Source organism: Dermacentor variabilis, chromosome 4 (genome assembly GCF_050947875.1).
Source record: "Dermacentor variabilis isolate Ectoservices chromosome 4, ASM5094787v1, whole genome shotgun sequence".
Taxonomy (NCBI): Eukaryota; Metazoa; Arthropoda; class Arachnida; order Ixodida; family Ixodidae; genus Dermacentor; species Dermacentor variabilis.
The window spans coordinates 73651492-73669812 of NC_134571.1; the positions used below are offsets into that span (position 1 = coordinate 73651492).

Here is an 18321-nt window from a genome sequence, read left to right on the forward strand (position 1 = left end):
CGAAATAGCTTTGCTAATCACAACCGTGATTCGTGATTCTCAGTGAAAAAAGCTGTTCAAAAACAACGATAGACACGCGTCGGACAAGCAGACCAACCTCACCTTACTGGCGGTCGCTGCTGGTAGACTCCGCGTCGTTCTCAGATGTAGCCCAACTGTCAAGCCAAAAGAATTTTTATATCTTCACAGTTCTGACGAGGCACCGTATGGTCCCGCTTTTTCGAGTCGTCTTAGCAACCACGTTCTTCTCGAACCATGATTATACTAAAACAGCTACCTACTTCTTCCTCCTACTGTTGGGGGGGTCTCGCGATTAGTCGGCCAATTCAGCGCCACCTAGCTTTGGTCAATCCAACCTGCTTCTTCCCCCGAGCATCAGCATAAATGCTGCAGCATTGCTACAGCATCGCCACCTTGATTCCGACACATTCGCCTTGTATGCGATTACCTTTACGGCGCCTCCTCGCTCGTTGCACAATCAAACCCGCCTTCGTATCTCTTGAATAGCAAATAGCAACAGCTGCTCAATTTCGTTAATCTTGTTCCTTCTTTTGTTTTTGGCAGAGCAGCCTCCTCACCATTACGCCGGCGGCCGGGCAGTAAATGTGTGTGAGAGAGAGAGAGAGGGAGAGAGCAGGCTAGAAAAGTCTGCTAACTAATTCAACACCCTAGAAAACATTAGAGTGACGTAAACTCCGGTTCGCGTGAATGGGCGTGTCATTGTTAACTGCATTTCGGAAACTCTCCAATTCTCCACCGTTCAGCAAGAAGGGTAAATTATTGCCCTCGGAACGTACGCGAAGTAATTCATTCTTGCACACAGGAGCAGGCCTACGGAGTGCATTAACTACAATATCCTTAATGCTCTGTTCAAGATGCAAGAAGTAGCCAGTGCCATTTCACAGCGCCAGCATCTCTTATTCTGTGAAACGAAAAGAGACAGCTGAGGTCAACGTTAGTTCGTCGTGTACATGTCGTCGCAAAATGTTCTTTTTTTATTATTCTTATTGACTTGTGTTGTGTTGCACTTATAGCTCATGAACTTGGATTGTGAGCTAGTAGTTTTTGTGTTTGGACTTGTAAAGAACTCGCCCGAACTCGTTTTTGAGGGCTTTTGTGCTGCTATGACTGTGTTATCATAAGGGTGTCCATCTTTCTTATGCACCTCGGAGCATGAGCATAGCCGGTACCCCTACGAGGCACAAAGATCTCCTTACTATGCTTTATTAAAAGAAGGGGCCTTGCCGAAGTTATAAATAAAGTCAAGAAAGTTACGAAGGCACAGTGTCATATCTCTGTATGCTGTTGGCGTTATTTGTAGCTCATAGCAGTGGGTTTAGAGCAACTTATAAAGCGGGATCCCTTATCAGTGAAAGATCCGTAGAGCTACTAAGTGGAGGTCAGATAGAGGGAATGAGCTGTCTGTATTTGCTTATGTTTTTTTTGCTGCTGAAGATAGTCGTTATCCACCCGCGAAAAAAATTGGCTAGCTCAAGCGCTTAAGCCATGAATGCGTTAGGCAAGCGGTAAAATTAACATTACAACCGTTCGTCATGGCCTTCCTCGCTGCTTTATTTATTTATTTTTCACCCACGAGAGGTGAGAAGTCACCATTTCCGTTTATTTCTGCCCAACTCGCCTATCGCAACAAGCTTGCGGTCTGAAATGCACTGAAAGACGAGAACCAAAAGGACACTTATGCGTCTCTGTAATTTTCCCAACCACTTTCGAAACCGACCTTCTTAAAATGTCCACCTTAATTTCGGCACAGCTGCATAGGATTGAAAGAAAGCTTTGTTAAGCTTAAAAACAGCAGAACAGGTGGTTATACTGTTGTCTTGAGAGCTGTTACGGTGGCTGTGTGCTATGTGTGTAGGTCTTGCCTCTGCCCATTGCTTACTTCTTGTAGCTCTAATTCCCTCTGTCTCATCCCCAAGTGCAGGTAGGAAATTAGATTTTGTGTACTGGTTTACTTTCCTGCCTTCGCCTGTCTTTCTTCAACGTCGTAAACTCTAAACACAATTTCACACCAAGAATAATTAGAACGCCTTGCTTATCTTTATTTCTTACCATTAAGAGTGCGTTTGTAAAGAAGAAAGAAAAATGAAATGTGTGGGAAATAAAACTTAATTTGTAATCTATTTGCTTAGATAACCACAAAACTGAAAACTCGCTCCAGCATACCACGAAAAGAAAACACTACTATTTTCTACGCGTTAAGCTAACCGTGGATATCAGTATATCAGCGTACCATGTGTTCAGCGTACCATGTGTGGACATTGGTCATTACGTATATTACGTATTACGGGACGCGTAGCATATTACGTCGTGTACGTCTTTCCCAAAAATGCAGATGCCGAGGTTCGTTCGGGTTCAAGAACGGCTACTAAATGCGGTTTCGTTTTACTCTGCTGTTTCGTGTTTTCCAGGTACAGCAAAAAAAAAATGGAGGAAAAAAGAAAGACGCCACGAAAACATTACTCTGGTACGAGTGCGCGCCAACTGCAAAATGAATTCATGCGTGCAGTTAACCTTTGATAGAACACGCATTGGGGACAAAGAACTGGGACTGGTAGAAGGTTTGCCGTCACACAATTCAAGAGACATTCAAAGGTAGGGGACACACGACGTCTGTTCAGAAACATTGGTCAAGTTTTTGAGAAATACTGCGAGCATGATAGTGTTAACCGGTGATTCTTAAGATAAAACGAAGTTAGTATTCAATACCGTTGTAACGTCAGCTGCTAAAAAAATATTTTTAACATGGAAATGAAAGACAGCTTAAGAAGAAACCGTACGTGGGAGAAAAGTTGCAGTAATTCTATACACGCATTGAATTTCATGTAACGGAATGTCGAAATGGCATGACGCAAAGATTCAGCTTATTTGGTTGATACCACAGAGCTCAGCGTATCCTTTTCTTAATACCTGAGTTTGATAAGTGAAAATTATGATTTAAACGCAGGAAATACAAAGGGACACGAGAGCACGCACTGTTTGCACAGAAGTCTGTCATCCGCATCTGTGTGCCAATATATCATTTTGCTGCGTAGAACATTACCGCTGAAGGTCTTCGTGCTGTCCCTCAATTTGAATCACCCATGCCAAAATAGACGTGTTGACGTAATTTCCACGAGACCTTTGTTTAGACCACTCGGTGAATCAGCCATTGCTGACGTAACATGAGAGGTTCAATAGTGCACAACAGATGACGCTATTCCGATTTTCTATTTTAGTCATTTTCTCCCTTAAAAAAAGCTATATTCTCCCTCCAAATAACAGAACTCGTTGTTCCAGAAGCGTAATCTTTCAATCGAATTTGACTTATTGTTTTCCTTCAGTTTTCTGTAACGTAAAGCCCATGGTAGCGTTATTAATGCTCTGTAGCTAAGGTTCAATTCAGGGTAGTTCAGAAAACGAATGACTAATTAATTAATCACTACTGCAAATAATTTTTATTCAACTAGCATAAGTTTATTGCTTTTGCACAGAAAAGAAGTGTCGTACATCACAAAGAATAAAAGGTGATCTAGTCCCCACTACTCATTCTGTACTACCACACAATAGCCATTACATTTCAGATGTTATAACAAACATTATATTTTTATTCTTACTGGAAATTATAAGTGTGTTTTGCTTATAAGAACGCCCTATAGCGCTCGCTTCTTGTCCAGTTCCTCATAGTGGCTGAATGCTATTATTTGAGGAAGAGACAGGCAGCCAAATCAAATAAGCGAATTTCAGTGACAGAGACATTTGCTCTGCAGTTCGAAATTTCTTAAAGAGTGTTGGCTCTTCAAACTGCCGAGCTATACACTCTACGGAAAGAGAACGGCCACCACATTACATTTCAATAGATTCCCGCCACTGTGGCTAAGACGGCAACGAACTGACCGATGTCGAAGTAAACGAGGCACTCGGAAGAATCAGATCCACTGCTCGTAACTCCTTTTTCAAGAGCGGACGCTAACTGCCTTCTCTCAAGTGTCATCAGAAAAACGACTGAACAGCATTGGGACAATTCGAAAACTCGCCGCAGACGACTCCAGAGATTGGACTCTAACATGAAATTCAGTCTACCACCAAAAATTAAGCGCAATTGTGCGAGTCTTCTGCGCAGACTTAGGCCGGGGGTGGCGTCTACGCGTGGGTACGTGCACCTGATTCGACGTGCCGAGTCTCCAGATTGTGGGCCGTGCCATGTGCGTGCGACTGTAGGTCATGTGCCGCGTCACTGCCCTCAGTACGTGGAACAGCAACAGAAGTTCACCAATGATCTTGCGTACCTCGATGGCCCGCCGTTGTCGGGGGACGTTATTTTAGACCCTTGAAGTCAAGTAAGGCTATCCAGGCCTTACTTGACCTTTTAAAAAGCAAGGGTCTTGACTGTAGGCTTTGAGTAGACCTAACTGCTTGTTATTTGTTTTACATCTTTCTTCTGTAGTCATCGACACCCATAGATCGCGCTCCTCTTTCTTTCGCTCTTCTCCTTCCCCTTCTCCCTATGCAGGGTAGCTGACTAGAGGAATGTACTACCTCGGGCCGACTTCACTGCTTCCGTATAACTAAATTTTTTCCCCTCCCACTCTTACCGAATCCAGTCAATTACCCTGCTAATTTGATTCCTAAATTCTTTAATTCTGCGTTTGGTGTTTATTGTGCTTTCTTTCTATTTCCTCCGACACGGTGAACTTTTTTATTTCTAATTTTCATTTCCCATTATCACTTCCCCTGTTCTTGTTCACTTCTCTCAGCCCCCTGTTTCATGACCAGTGCCCCACCATGGGCATGCGCCCGAATTCTCCAGAACAACAACAGCATGAACAATTACGATGCTTACTAGAACATGTTGCTGTGCCAGCTGCTTCATTCCTGCACAAGTTAATATAAGCGCACAGCTTGGACTCGGTAGCGAAACAGACGTTAATGCGTATCATGTGTCCATTTTGCATTCCCGCCAAAATTGTGCTATATTGTTTGACCAGCGCAAAAGATAACATGCTGGTTTACTGTGAGACGGTGCTGCTGTCGCAGTAAATGAGCTGGAGGAATCGCTTAAATCTGCTGACTTTTATTACACGACAAAAAGCACACCGCATCATTCTGTCTCTTTACGTCCCGTTACAGAAACTGTTTGCGCCTTATCTTCCGGCAATTTTACCAAGGTGCACACCTTCAGAAGCGATTGCCTATATTCTGAAAGCCATGAGAAAAATCGTGACGACGACGGTCAGCTGCCGCTTCAGCGCCTTTGTTATCGGTTCTCGCACGCTTGTATTGTCGTTCTAAGAGCGAATGCCGTTTTTCTTGTAATCACTGTCTATACTTCAATAGCGTTCTTGTATTGTTGCATGGTGGCCTTTTCACTTTACCAAAGCTCTTAGGCGCATCCTTGATTTTCTTTCTGTTTGAAATGCGCATTACTAGGCTGTGTACTACATTTATTCCTTTTTTGTTTGTTTTTGCTGTACAAAGCGTTTAATACGTAGTGGTCTAGTTTGTTTCACTTTGTTGCTATAAAAGTCCCCCCCCCCCAGCCTACTGTAATACCTAAATGGCGCTGTGGGTAAGAGAGTAAATGAATAAATAGTTTGGTGTTATCGTTACTGGCATGCCTTCTGTATCCCCGCATAGCGAAATTGTATTGTGCATTGTAGGTGCACGTTTACCATTCTGTTCTTTGTATAATTATTAAAAATTGAACTTTTGTGGCCCACCTGCCTAACCGCTCGGTTTTGGCGACCACACCCTTGGCCCCACGGCTTTCAAAGACACCCTGCGATGATTCGAGTGGCGAGAAGTCGGAAGTCTCCCGTGAAAACGCTGTCCTATTTATCACTTAAAGCGTTTCTCTAGCATCGTATATTTCGGGAAAGAACGCGGTGGCCCACAACACGTGAGCATGGCATATAGTACTGCGTGGTCGGTTCACTTACTTAGTGCATTTTCGTTATTTGGCGAGCTGGCAGAGAGATATAGAGAAGACAAGCTAGGGAGAGTAACCATGCTCGTGCCCGGTTGGCTACCCTACTCCTGGATGAGGAGAAAGGAGGAAAGAATGATGAGAAAGAAGAGACGGAGGTGAATATTCACGCACGAATATTTGTCATAAGTGCTCGTGTGAGGCAGTTGGTTGCCTTTGGTGCCTAGTGCATACTAGAGTACTCCGAGAAAGGTGTGTGCTGGCAGTGTGCGCAGTACAGTGAAGTCCTTAAGCTGACATGGTGAGTGCGCATGCGCTAGCGGCATGAATCCTCGGCTCATCAGAACCGGCCATGCATTGCTGAGAAGGGCGGTTGCTAAGCGCTCGAGATACGCATTGCCAAACGTACTCACGTTCAAAGCAAAGGCGAAGAGGAAAATTTGCAAGTATAAAAGGCGAGGGATAATTAGCTTGATGGCAGTACATTCACTTGTAACGAGGAACAAGAGAATAACGAGGAATTAAGAAGGAAAGTGACTGTTATACCTATAGAAAGAAAAGGCGACTATAACGCCTATTTGCTTTATCTCGGGGGAACGTCAGCGTTAACTCTGATGAACGCGACCTATAGATAAGCATCTTTATTACATGTAATAAAAGAGAATATCCGCACTTACACCTGAATCTACGTACGCTAAACGACCATATTTGTAATAAGGACGCCGTCGACCAACTGGCGTTGTCAGCGTTGGCGTTGCTCTTTCATGCTAACAGCTAATATTCCTTCTTTACGCTAAAGGAAGTAATATTCCAAGGTACATAATAAAACAACCCTCGCGATTGTCACGGCTCCAATTCGACCTTCATCCGTGCGACAGCTGACATTAAAGTCGGGCTGTACGCGCACGTCTTTCTTTTGCTTAGTACTGTTTGGAGGCAATGTACGTGTTGTGGGGTGCAGTGCCCGTAGACGCTGCGTTATCTCGCAGCACCACCTAACTTCTGTCAAGGTGAGCGCCAGCATCCGCTGTGACCCACTGATAATGGCGCTCCGCTGCTCAGCTCGAGGTCATGGGTTCGATCCCTGCCGCGGCGGTCGTATTTTGATGGGGACGAAGTGCAACGACTCTCGTGCAACTTAGATTTTGGTGCATGCTAAAGAATCCCAGATGGTCGAAAATAATGCGGAGCATTCCACTACGACGCGCTTCACAATCATCCTAAAATATATGCTGATTGCGCAAGGCTGAACGTGGACAAAGATATAACACGGACAGCGCCGACTTCCAAATAAATTCTAATCGCAGAAGGAACACTTTACGGAAACACTGCTGTCATCTAATCACGCCACATGGAAAGGCTATTACTTCTACGTTATATCGAAGGCGCGTCTTATGTTCACGTAGTCCAACTGTATAAATGTTCGCCTCCAGAATGTCTCTGTAGAGTACGTCAGTATAGCGCCACTCGCTACATTTGTAAAATGTGCTCACTCGTATACACGAAAGATTTTTCGCATTCTCGTACGTCGGGCTCCTGTTATACGGTATTACCTTACATAGCCACAAACTTCGCTGTCCAAACAGGTAGTACGCTTCCCTTGTCTCACGATTACTTTGTCGCCCGCGATAAAAGGCAGCGTCTGTGTCGCCTGCAGTGCGTTGAAATCGGCAATAAATGCAACTGTTCCCGTCGCACATAGTTTCATTAAGAGCGGACAGGCCGGAATGGCAAACAGGGTAAACTTCTTGGCTCTTGGGCTTCTGATAGGCCACCATTGAAGAAATGCACCCAAACAATGTGGACAGTCCTCTGCAGCACGAAAGCCTGAAGGAGGTAAGCCTGCTCAGTTGCTAGTGCCACTAGGGGAAGCTATATGCCCCCTAACGTTTCTTTTGAATTTAGCCACTGCCATTGTCACTCATCGTTTGGGAAAAAAATGCTACTAGTTTTTGTAATGCCGCAATGCATCCAGCTTATTCGTGCGCGTGCTGTTCACAGACTACAATTATGGGTTTGTTATTTACCAAACGTTAGATGCATCTGCGTCAACGTGCCGACTCACCCAACGGGGATTCTTTTGACGTACCACAATGACTGCGCCATGCTGGTGTTGTGTTGGCCCATAATACGTGCGTGTATGAAAAACGCAAACTGCTTTTCTATCGAAAACCTGCAGTACACCGCTTACTGAAGACATACTCGGCTGCAGGACCTTGGCCAGATCGCATATCTAGTTGCAGAGCAATTTGTGCTTTCCTTGCATTCCTGCACAGCCCAGGCTTGACTCATGTCTGAGAAAGTACATCTGAAGGACTTTTAATCACGCTTTCCGTGCACATCGTCACCTCTCGTAACTGTTTACTTCGCCCTCAATTTCTCTAGGCGCAAACTAATATGCTAGAAGAGTCAACCTCAGGCCGGCCTCTCTCCATTTTACAATAAACTTTATCCTCTTTCTCTCTTTAAAGGATGCAATTTCAAGAGGCGTGCTGGCAATTCAAGATTTTATTTACTTGCCCTGTAGCAGGCGCAGAGATGAATATGGCGCAAGCAGAAGAGATGAAATGCCCTGCACCTTCGTCCCAATTCCTGAACCGTAAGACTGGAGAACAATGTCTTCTATAATGTACGCAATGCCACAAGTCTGCGTCATCAGAGATTGCTAATGATCGAAGTAAATACAAGGCAAGGTAGCGTGACCTATAAGGTTTCACGGTCTCCTTGAATATTAGTTTCTGTTCCACTGTGGAGTTATTGAAGCACAGACCTAGTCAGCTTGTGCTTGTAACGAAGGCAAGACGTGCGCGCTGCAAAAGATATAAAATCATTAACAAAAAAGAAAGAAAAAGAGACACCCAGAGTTTATTTTCTCCCTTCGGAAAGGGAGAGAAGGGGTAACAAACGATAAGTCGCATGAACAGTGATTCAATTATAACTAGGAGATCGTAGTATTGAGTCACTAGTGATCAAGAATTACTTTAGTAACGCAGTGGTAGCTTTCATTCGGGCATGTCGTTATTGGTATCAAATATGTAGTCATTAAATAAGTATTTTTGGCTCCCATTGCGCATTAATGGGGCCGCATTAGAATGTCTTGAGGGGCAATTTGGTTCATTTTAATGACTGAAAAAAAATTGGAAAGAAGACACCACACAAGAAGAGACACACAGAAAGAGTGAGCGCAGACTATAAACTCACTTTCTGGGTGTCTCTTCTTGTTTGGTGCCCTGTTTCCCAATTTTGCACATATAGCAATCTGTCATTGATGACGTCGAGTCATTGGTGATCTCTAATGGTAAGTTCAGTTCGATGTGCTCATACTCTTAAATATCGTAGCTTAATAGATATCAAATGAAAAGTAATACGTGATTCAAATATGGTAACCTGCAGGAGATGGTAGGACTGAGGCACCGTTGATCACGAGTCTCTTTCTTTAGTAGCACAGTGGTAGTCGTCTTTCACTGATTGACACCTCCATGATGTAGTGTTGTTATAAAGTCCTTTTTCTGACTACACACCAGACAGTATCGAAATACTGGTAATCACTAGTGATTCTGTCCCCTTCAGTGTTCTCAACTATTTACAAATTTTAGCTATATGCATATCAAATGAAAGGTTTCTTGAATTGTGATTCAGTTATGGTAGCTAAGAACTGAACAGATTGATTCACTAGTAATTAAATATGTGAAAATTTGGGTTGGAAGGGTGGGGAATTAGCTTAAACATAAGAGCTCTGCACGAAGACAAGCAACAAGACATAGACAGGAATTTTGAACACTGCCCTGGCGGCCATCATTTCAACTACACCGCAATTCGCCAACCTAACTTAATGGGACCCGCCGTGGTTGCTCAGTGGCTGTGGTGTTGGGCTGCTGAGCACGAGGTCGCGGGATGGAGGCCTCAGGAGAGCACCTGAGGTTATATTAAAACAGGTGGCGCAGGATCTCCAGGGCACCAGAACGGTAGCGGAGGGATCAAAACTGGAAGCAGGGCGGCCCGTGGGTTGGGGCAGCGGAGGCCGAACGTGCTAATGAATGACGTGGACGAATGACGGATATGGCTGCCAGAGTAGAAATGTGATTTTGCCTGGCAGTGGCTCTTCACATGATACCCTTAAAGTTATGGGTTGGATATACCCGAGAATACCAAACTATAAATACGGTTATCACTTGTCCCTCTCAGTATTTGTCATATTGTTCAGCTAACTCCTTGTTTATTGAGACTTGTATCCTGCCCAACGATGGCGTGGAAAATGATACAATCATTGTAAAAAGTGATTTGTAATTCCTAGTGACTCAGACATTTAAGTTCCTAATTATCACAGTTTAATCACCCTTTAATTTTAATTTTATTTGACACCCCATAGAGTAAAGACTTCCAAGTACTCGAGAACACTGAAGTGAACATAATCACTAGTGATCATTAGTATTCGGCCTTCTGTGCTATATATTCAGAAAAAAAAGTTAATAAAGCTGATTTATAGAAGTGGCAATGAATAAATTAATACCACTGTCATACGAACTACCCGCCGTCGTTGCTCAGTGGCAATGGTGTTGGGCTGCTGAGCACGAGGTCGCGGGATCGAATCCCGGCCACGGCGGCCTCATTTCGATAGGGGCAAAATGGGAAAACACCCGTGTACTTAGATTTAGGTGCACATTAAAGAACCCCAAGTGGTCGAAATTACCGGAGTCCTCCACTACGGCGTGCCTCATAATCAGAAAGTGGTTTTGGCACGTGAAATCCCATAATTAAATTTTTTATTTGTCATACCAAACAAGGTGATTCATGATCACTAGTAAATTAATCCTGCCATCTCCTAGTAATATTTCAATTACCATTTTTATTACTTTTCATTTGATATACATTACATTCATCATCAGCCTGGTTACGCCCACTGCAGGGCAAAGGCCTCTCTCATATTTCTCCAATTACCCCGGTCATGTACTAATTGTGGCCATGTCGTCCCTGCAAACTTCTTAATCTCTTCCACCCACCTAGCTTTCTGTCGCCCCCTGCTACGTTTCCCTTCCCTTGGAATGCAGTCCGTAACCCTTAATGTCCATAGGTTATCTTCCCTCCGCATTACATGTCCTGCCCATGCCCATTTCTTTTTCTTGATTTCAACTAAGATGTCATTAACTCGCGTTTGTTCCCTCATTCAATCTGCTCTTTTCTTATCCCTTAACGTTACACCCATCATTCTTCTTTCCATAGCTCGTTGCGTCGTCCTCAATTTAAGTAGAACCCTTTTCGTAAGCCTCCAGGTTTCTGCCCCGTACGTGATTACTGGTAAGACACAGCTGGTTATACACTTTTTTCTTGAGGGATAATGGCAACCTGCTGTTCACGATCTGAGAATGCCTGCCAAACGCACCCCAGCCCATTATTATTCTTCTAATTATTTCCGTCTCATGATCCGGATCCGCCGTCACCACCTGCCCTAAGTAGATGTATTCCCTTACCACTTCCAGTGCCTCGCTACCTATCGTAAACTGCTGTTACGAGACTGTTAAACATTACTTTAGTTCTCTGCAGATTAATTTTCAGACCCACCCTTCTGCTTTGCCTCTCCAGGTCAGTGAGCATGCATTGCATTTGGTCCCCTGAGTTACTAAGCACGGCAATATCATCAGCGAATCGCAAGTTACTAAGGTATTCTCCATTAACTTTTGTCCCCTATTCTTCCCAATCCAGGTCTCTGAATACCTCCTGTAAACACGCTGTGAATAGCATTGGAGCGATCGTATCTCCCTGTCTGACGCCCTTCTTTATTGGGATTTTCTTGCTTTCTTTATGGAGGACTACGGTGGCTGTGGAGCCGCTATAGATATCTTCCAGTATTTTTAAATATGGCTCATCTACACCCTGATTCCGTAATGCCTCCATGACTGCTGAGGTTTCGACTGAATCAAACGCTTTCTCGTAGTCAATGAAAGCTATATATAAGGGTTGGTTATATTCTGCACATTTCTCTATCACTTGATTGACAGTGTGAATATGGTCTATTGTTGAGTAGCCTTTACGGAATCCTGCCTGGTCCTTTGGTTGACAGAAGTCTAAGGTGTTCCTGATTCTATTTGCGATTACCTTAGTAAATACTTTGTAGGCAACGGACAGTAAGCTGATCGGTCTATAATTTTTCAAATCTTTGGCGCCCCCTCTCTTATGGATTAGGATTATGTTAGCGTTCTTCCAAGATTCCCGTACGCTCGAGGTCATGAGGCATTGCGTAGACAGGGTGGCCAGTTCTTCTAAAACAATCTGCCCACCAACCTTCAACAAATCTGCTGTTACGTGATCCTCCCCAGCTGCCTTCCCCATTTGCACAGCTCCCAAGGCTTTCTTTACTTTTTCCGGCGTTACTTGTGGGATTACAAATTCCTCTAGACTATTCTCTCTTCCATTATAGTCGCGGGTGCCACCTGTACTGTATAAATCTCTATAGAGCTCCTCAGCTACATGAACTAACTATTGCATCTAACTCATTGATCGGCTTCTTATGTACCAGTTTCTTCCGTTCCCTCCTCAACTCTAGGCTAATTCGAGTTCTTGCCATCCTATGGCCACTGCAGCGTACCTTGCCGCGCACGTCCACATCTTGTATGATGCCAGGGTCAGAGCAGAGTATGAAGTCTATTTCATTTTTAGTCTCGCCATTCGGGCTCCTCCACGTCCACTTTCGGCTATCCCGCTTGCGGAAGAAGGTATTCATTACCCCATATTATTCTGTTCTGCAAACTTTTTTTTCTAGAGCCTATGCCATATTCCCCGACGGACTTGTCTACAGCCTGCTTCTTGCCTACCCTGGCATTGAAGTCGCCCATCAGTACAGTGTAGTTTACCCATCGCCGATTCCATGTCTTCATAGAAACTCTCGACTTCCTGGTCATCATGACTGGATGTAAGCGTAGACATGTACGCCCTCTAATTTGTACCTTTTATTAAGTTTCACAACAATACCTGCCACCCTCTCGTTAACGCTATAGAGTTCCTGTATGTTAGCAGCTATATCCTTATTAATCAGGAATCCGACTCCTAGTTCTCGTCTCTCCGCTAAGCCCCGATAGCACAGGACGTGCCCGCTTTTTAGCACTGTATATGCTTTATTTGGCCTTCTAACTTCACTGAGCCCTGTTATATCCTATTTACTGCCCTCTAATTGCTCCAATAGCACTGCTAGACTCGCCTCACTAGATAACGTTCTAGCGTTAAACGTTGCCAGGTTCAGATTCCAATGACGGCCTGTCCGGATCCAGGGATTCTTAGCACCTTCTGCTGCGTCACAAGTCTGACCGCCGCCGTGGTCAGTTGCTTCGCAGCTGCTGTGGACTTGGGCGGGGTTCGATGTATTCATATAGGAGGTTGTGGCCAACTACTGCACCATGGTGGCCAATCCTGCTCTGGTGAGGGAGTGTGTTACCGGTTCTGGTCACTGGGAGCAGGCCGCACTCCAGGCCTGTTTATGCAATTTTATCAGCACGCGGATTCATTTCTTTAGTCCGGTGGAAAATTGCGTGGCACGGGGATTCGAACCACGGTCCCCTTGCACGCGAAGCGGATGCTCTACCTCTAAGCCACCGCTGCACCCTCACATTACATTACATTACATTATGCTGCTTAAAAGAACGCGAACATCGAACAGAACGTATCACTAGTAATCAATAATGACTCGGCATCGTCGATTAACAATGATCACCAAAAATACTTGTGTTCTCCCGTTTTGATTGATACCAATGACGACGCGCGCAAATCAAGGCCACCACTGTAATACAGAACAAAGTGGTTTTTGATCACTAGTGGCTCGGGCCTATCATCTCCTAGTTATTATAATTAAATCATCCTTAGTATAACTTTTCATTTGATATCAATTACACTACAACTTTTAAGGTACGAGAACATCGAACTGTGCGTATCATAGCAATCCCTAATATATGGCGCGCGCTGCCAGGCTTTAGGCTTGGATGTCACTCAACCATGCCATATGGTCCGCAGCTGCTTGTAGAATCCGACAGCGTTATCTGTTTATACGTCAGGGCGCGAATGTGCATCATAGCTTTGCATTCAATTCCATGAGATTTAACATAATTGACGAGCCACTTCCCGTCAATGCAACCGCGGAGGAATTTATTGATCTTGCAGTGCTGCCTTACCGCATAGCAGCGAAATAATAGCGCCGCAGGAAAAAAATTCACACAGAGGAATAAAATCAAACTGGGCCTGCACATAGACGCCATCATAGACTATATGTTCTTAGAGTGCAATCAGCGGATGAATTCTTGCTGCACTGCAATCAGCATCTTAAAGATCACCCCGTGTATATTAAAAGCGTTTACAAAAGTGTCCCAGAAACAAAGCAAGCGGAATTAAACTAGACGCGACATGTAGCGTTAGAGCGTTGTCGGGATTAAGCGCCTAAAGGGCAATTTTCCAATAAAGGAGGCATTGCTGAGCAATCAATATTTTTTTTTAATGATTTCCATAGAGTTACGCCGACCGCATCGCCCCAGGGTCGGCTTTGCTGCAGTAGTTGATGTCCTGGGTTCCTGGCCTTGTCTGTAGCATCTTATTGTTTTGATTAGGTTTCAAGTGTGGATTTTCTCAGCATTGTTGTTTAATGCAATGCTGTGTGTATTATTTAGGGACATTGTTGGCGTCACCTTGTGCGCACAGAGTGAAGTATCCTTGGCAACAGTATCCCATTCCAAACATTTAAATATGTAGCGCCTCAGGGCTACAGTTTCCGTCGATGTTTCCATTTACACAACGCCCAGTCGACAAGAGTATTGACAGCGGAAATCAAATTCCCCAAGTGCCAAGACATTCGCTACCAAGAGGCAGTAGTGTAGTAGTAGTAGTAGTATTAGTAGTGAACCTTGGGGAGTCAATATACAAGAATTGTTACCACACTCTTCAATGCATTAGCATTAGGAGGTGTCAAATTAGAAAAATGTGGGAAATGTGGGAAGCCAGCCGTGTAGTAGAGGCACACACACACACACGCACGCGCACACACACACACACACACACACACACACACACACACACACACACACACACACACACACATATATATATATATATATGTATATATATATATATATATATATATATATATATATATATATATATATATATATATATATATAGTGCGACTGACGGTGTTGTGCTCCGAACCACTGCCAGTTGCGCTTCGCTCTTCGAAAAGGCAGGACTATGACGAGTGAGCTACTGGATAACACTTTGCGATGTGGTGCACGCGGGTTAAATCATATATCCGATACCTGAAAGAGGTACGACTTAATGCTAGCGAATTTCTCTCGCATTTACCGCAGTATCGCCACTGTAGGTTCTTATCTCCGGGTCCGCTGACTTATGATCGACGGATCACTTACGCTATTTCGTTCATGTGCCTTTTTACTCCTTTATATATATATATATATATATATATATATCTATATATATATATATATATATATATAAAATCCCCTGTGAGAAATGCGGAGGCGACAACTTGTCAATAGCCAGCTTCATATAATGAAGTTTTACATCTATCGCCGTCAGGCATTTTGCCTTTCTTACTCTCGATTCGTACTTTCGTCCTGAAAACTGCCTCTCTGTATTGTTACGGTGAGATGAAAGAGAGAACTACGAGGTCACCAAAGACGACGAAAAGTCCTCACGGCCTGGCTGGCTTCACTCTCTTCCGTCTCCGTGAGCACTCTATATATTTTTAAATACATCCTGTAAACAGCTTTATATTGTAACAATACTGTACCGTTACCTAAGCTTCCAATGACTACGATTATATCAATCTCTTCCCGGCTTTCTTTTTAATCAATACCCTAAACGTATCTTACTTGTATCGGCTGCTGACCAGTTATTCCTTCCATTGTCTTTGAATCCCAAGGCTTTTGGAAGGTGGACGTTCCCTACGGATCTCCCTGGGCGAATTCCTTGGAATTTTATTAGGATGTGCCGAGTGGTTTCCCGGCTTTTATTGCAACACACACATGATTTATCCTGTGTTGCACATCTGCTCCGGTACATTTTTATCCTGAAGCAACCAGCTCAAGCACCAAATAGCAAAACACTGTTTTTTGCGTTATCATACAGATTTTTTCTCCTGATTTCTTTCCTTTCATTTTTGGAAATCCCCATTGCCATTTACTGCTCCAATACTGGAGCTTCCTAGCTGCGGATCTCTCTCTTGTGGGGAAGTGTAACAGAAACCATACTTGAACCATACTTTTGTTTTTTAGAAGCTCAGAAGACTCAGATACGCTTTCGAAAAAGTTCACAATAGTCCACAACCCTGGCCCCGACCCTGAGAGCAAGGGTACACGTAGCACGCATACCAAGACACATGCACCCAGAATACAACAAAGAAAGAAGAGAAGTGGGAGCCACTGCGCTACAAAAAACAATATGCTAGATGAAGAAAGCAACAGGGCTTTCTTCGTTTACTATGTGGTACACGGAAGCCGCAAGATACAAAGCAGAGATATATGTTACCTGTAAAGCCAACAATCAGAACAAAGAGATAGCATCTGCATCTGTCCCAGCAGCTGTCCTCGCTGTCCTAAAGTCTATCCTCCGGCGGCACACTCATGTCCTCATGCCCCTACGTGTCTGTTTCCTTCTCGACAATCCTTCTCTGGCGGAGGAACTTTCTCTCCGGAGACATTGGGTCGAGGTTGCCCTTACAAAAACCATCACTTGTTCCTGAAGTAAACTATATGAACCTAGTGTCCTGTGCCCTAATAGCTTCGATCCTGCGTCAGCTACAGGGGGCACAGGAGTGTTGCTTCTGCTCGTGAAAGACTAAATTGCAGACATAGGTCCACTCTGCACCGAGTCTCCTTAACTCGGCGTGGCATTCACGAACGCATATTCCTTCCGCATTGTATTGGCCGACAGCCCTGCTTGCGACACCTGTGGCTGCGAGGAGACGGTCAAGCACTTCTTCTGTGACTGTCCCCATTACTATTGTGTCAAGAAAAGTGCCCGCGACCACGCTCTGGAAGATCAACCCTTCACAGAGGAAAAAGTTCTAGGACACTGGTCCAGACCGGTTTCGGCACTCAAGACCTTAAGGGCTCTGCTCAGGTTCTTAGGGGCTTGTGATTTGTGCGTCCGACTTCGAAAGTTGTACCGCGCAACATCGCGTTATTGTGCAAACTTTTCTCAATTCATTTTTTTATTATTTGTTTCTTCTGTCACGGTTTATTCCCTTTACCCCTTTCCTGAGCAGAGGGTAGCCAGCCGGTACTTACACGGCCTAACCTCTCTCGCTCCTGCGTCTGCAGGGAACGCCTGCGATCTAATTTGTTAATGTTACTAGAGTCACCAAAACATCATTTTCCTAATCGTCGCAAATTTCATGCAAAACGATCCAGCAGTTGCCTCATAGAAGCCTCTCTGCGTTTGCATGTATTTGAAGAGAGAAATCGGAATTCACCCCTAGCTTGGATTTTCCCTCAAACCCCAATAACCGACATCGAAGAAAAATTTATAATAAAGAGAGCACGTTGTGTCTGTCTAGAAATTGGGCTGATGGCTCTCCGCCACAACGAATGAAACGTTGCTTCATTTCCTAAATTGCACTCTGCTAGCGTTTAAGAGGAGACAGTAGGTCCAATGCGCTTACTTGAATCTAAGTTTAGCGAAGCGACACAGTGACGAGTGAGTTAGCATGCTAACGTGTTAGCATGCTAACATTCTGCTGCTAGCATAGCTGCTAGTGACGATATACGAAAACCGGTGTGGGCGATGCGGAAGCCTTCGATGAACAGAAATCTCCGCGCATGTCTCTGTCTGTCGGAGGCGTATCATGTATGGTTTGTCTGCTCAACCTGTGACCTACCCCACTCCGCATACCTCTCCGTGATTTTACTGCTCTTCCAGATGTCTTTGTGTACTTAATTTTCTCCGAAAGCCATGCTCTCCTTGCGCCCCTTTGTTGTTTTGGGGAAGGTGGTATGACACAACCGAAAAAAAAAAAAATTTAGAAGGACGGCTCCTTCTCTCCCCCCCCACTTCCCTTTTGGGATCCCCACTGGCGTCGGCATTATTCCACGTGCTTTCCACCACGCACACATTACAAGCAAGACGGCTTCAAGACTGCGTGATCAGTGCGTTTTGGCTTGACTACGCCTCGTTAGCCAACTCATTGAGAAGACCATCGTAGCTTGATGGAGTAAAGTTACGAACCGTAATTGGTCGTGCATTATAGGGTTGATAAGAAGCGCGCTTACGTCTACGCCGTTCTGACCCGTCACGCGAGGGCAAGAAAATGGTTCGCTTTACAGCCCTTTACAAGATTGCCCCACGGATGCTGCTGTTTCACTTACGGCAGTGTTTTGCATAGCCGTCCTCCTCTTAAGCTTTTTTGA

At 44.4% G+C, this 18321-nt stretch overlaps 1 protein-coding gene across 1 annotated transcript in view; it reads right to left on the reverse strand.

Moving 5' to 3' along the window:
* The window catches only part of LOC142578239 (uncharacterized), a 69228-nt gene that overhangs the window by 11114 nt on the left and 39793 nt on the right, over positions 1-18321 (reverse strand). The window contains exon 8 of the mRNA XM_075687639.1: positions 5722-5776. Within this exon, the coding sequence (XP_075543754.1) occupies positions 5722-5776 (55 nt within the window). The remainder of the gene's footprint in view (positions 1-5721; positions 5777-18321) is intronic.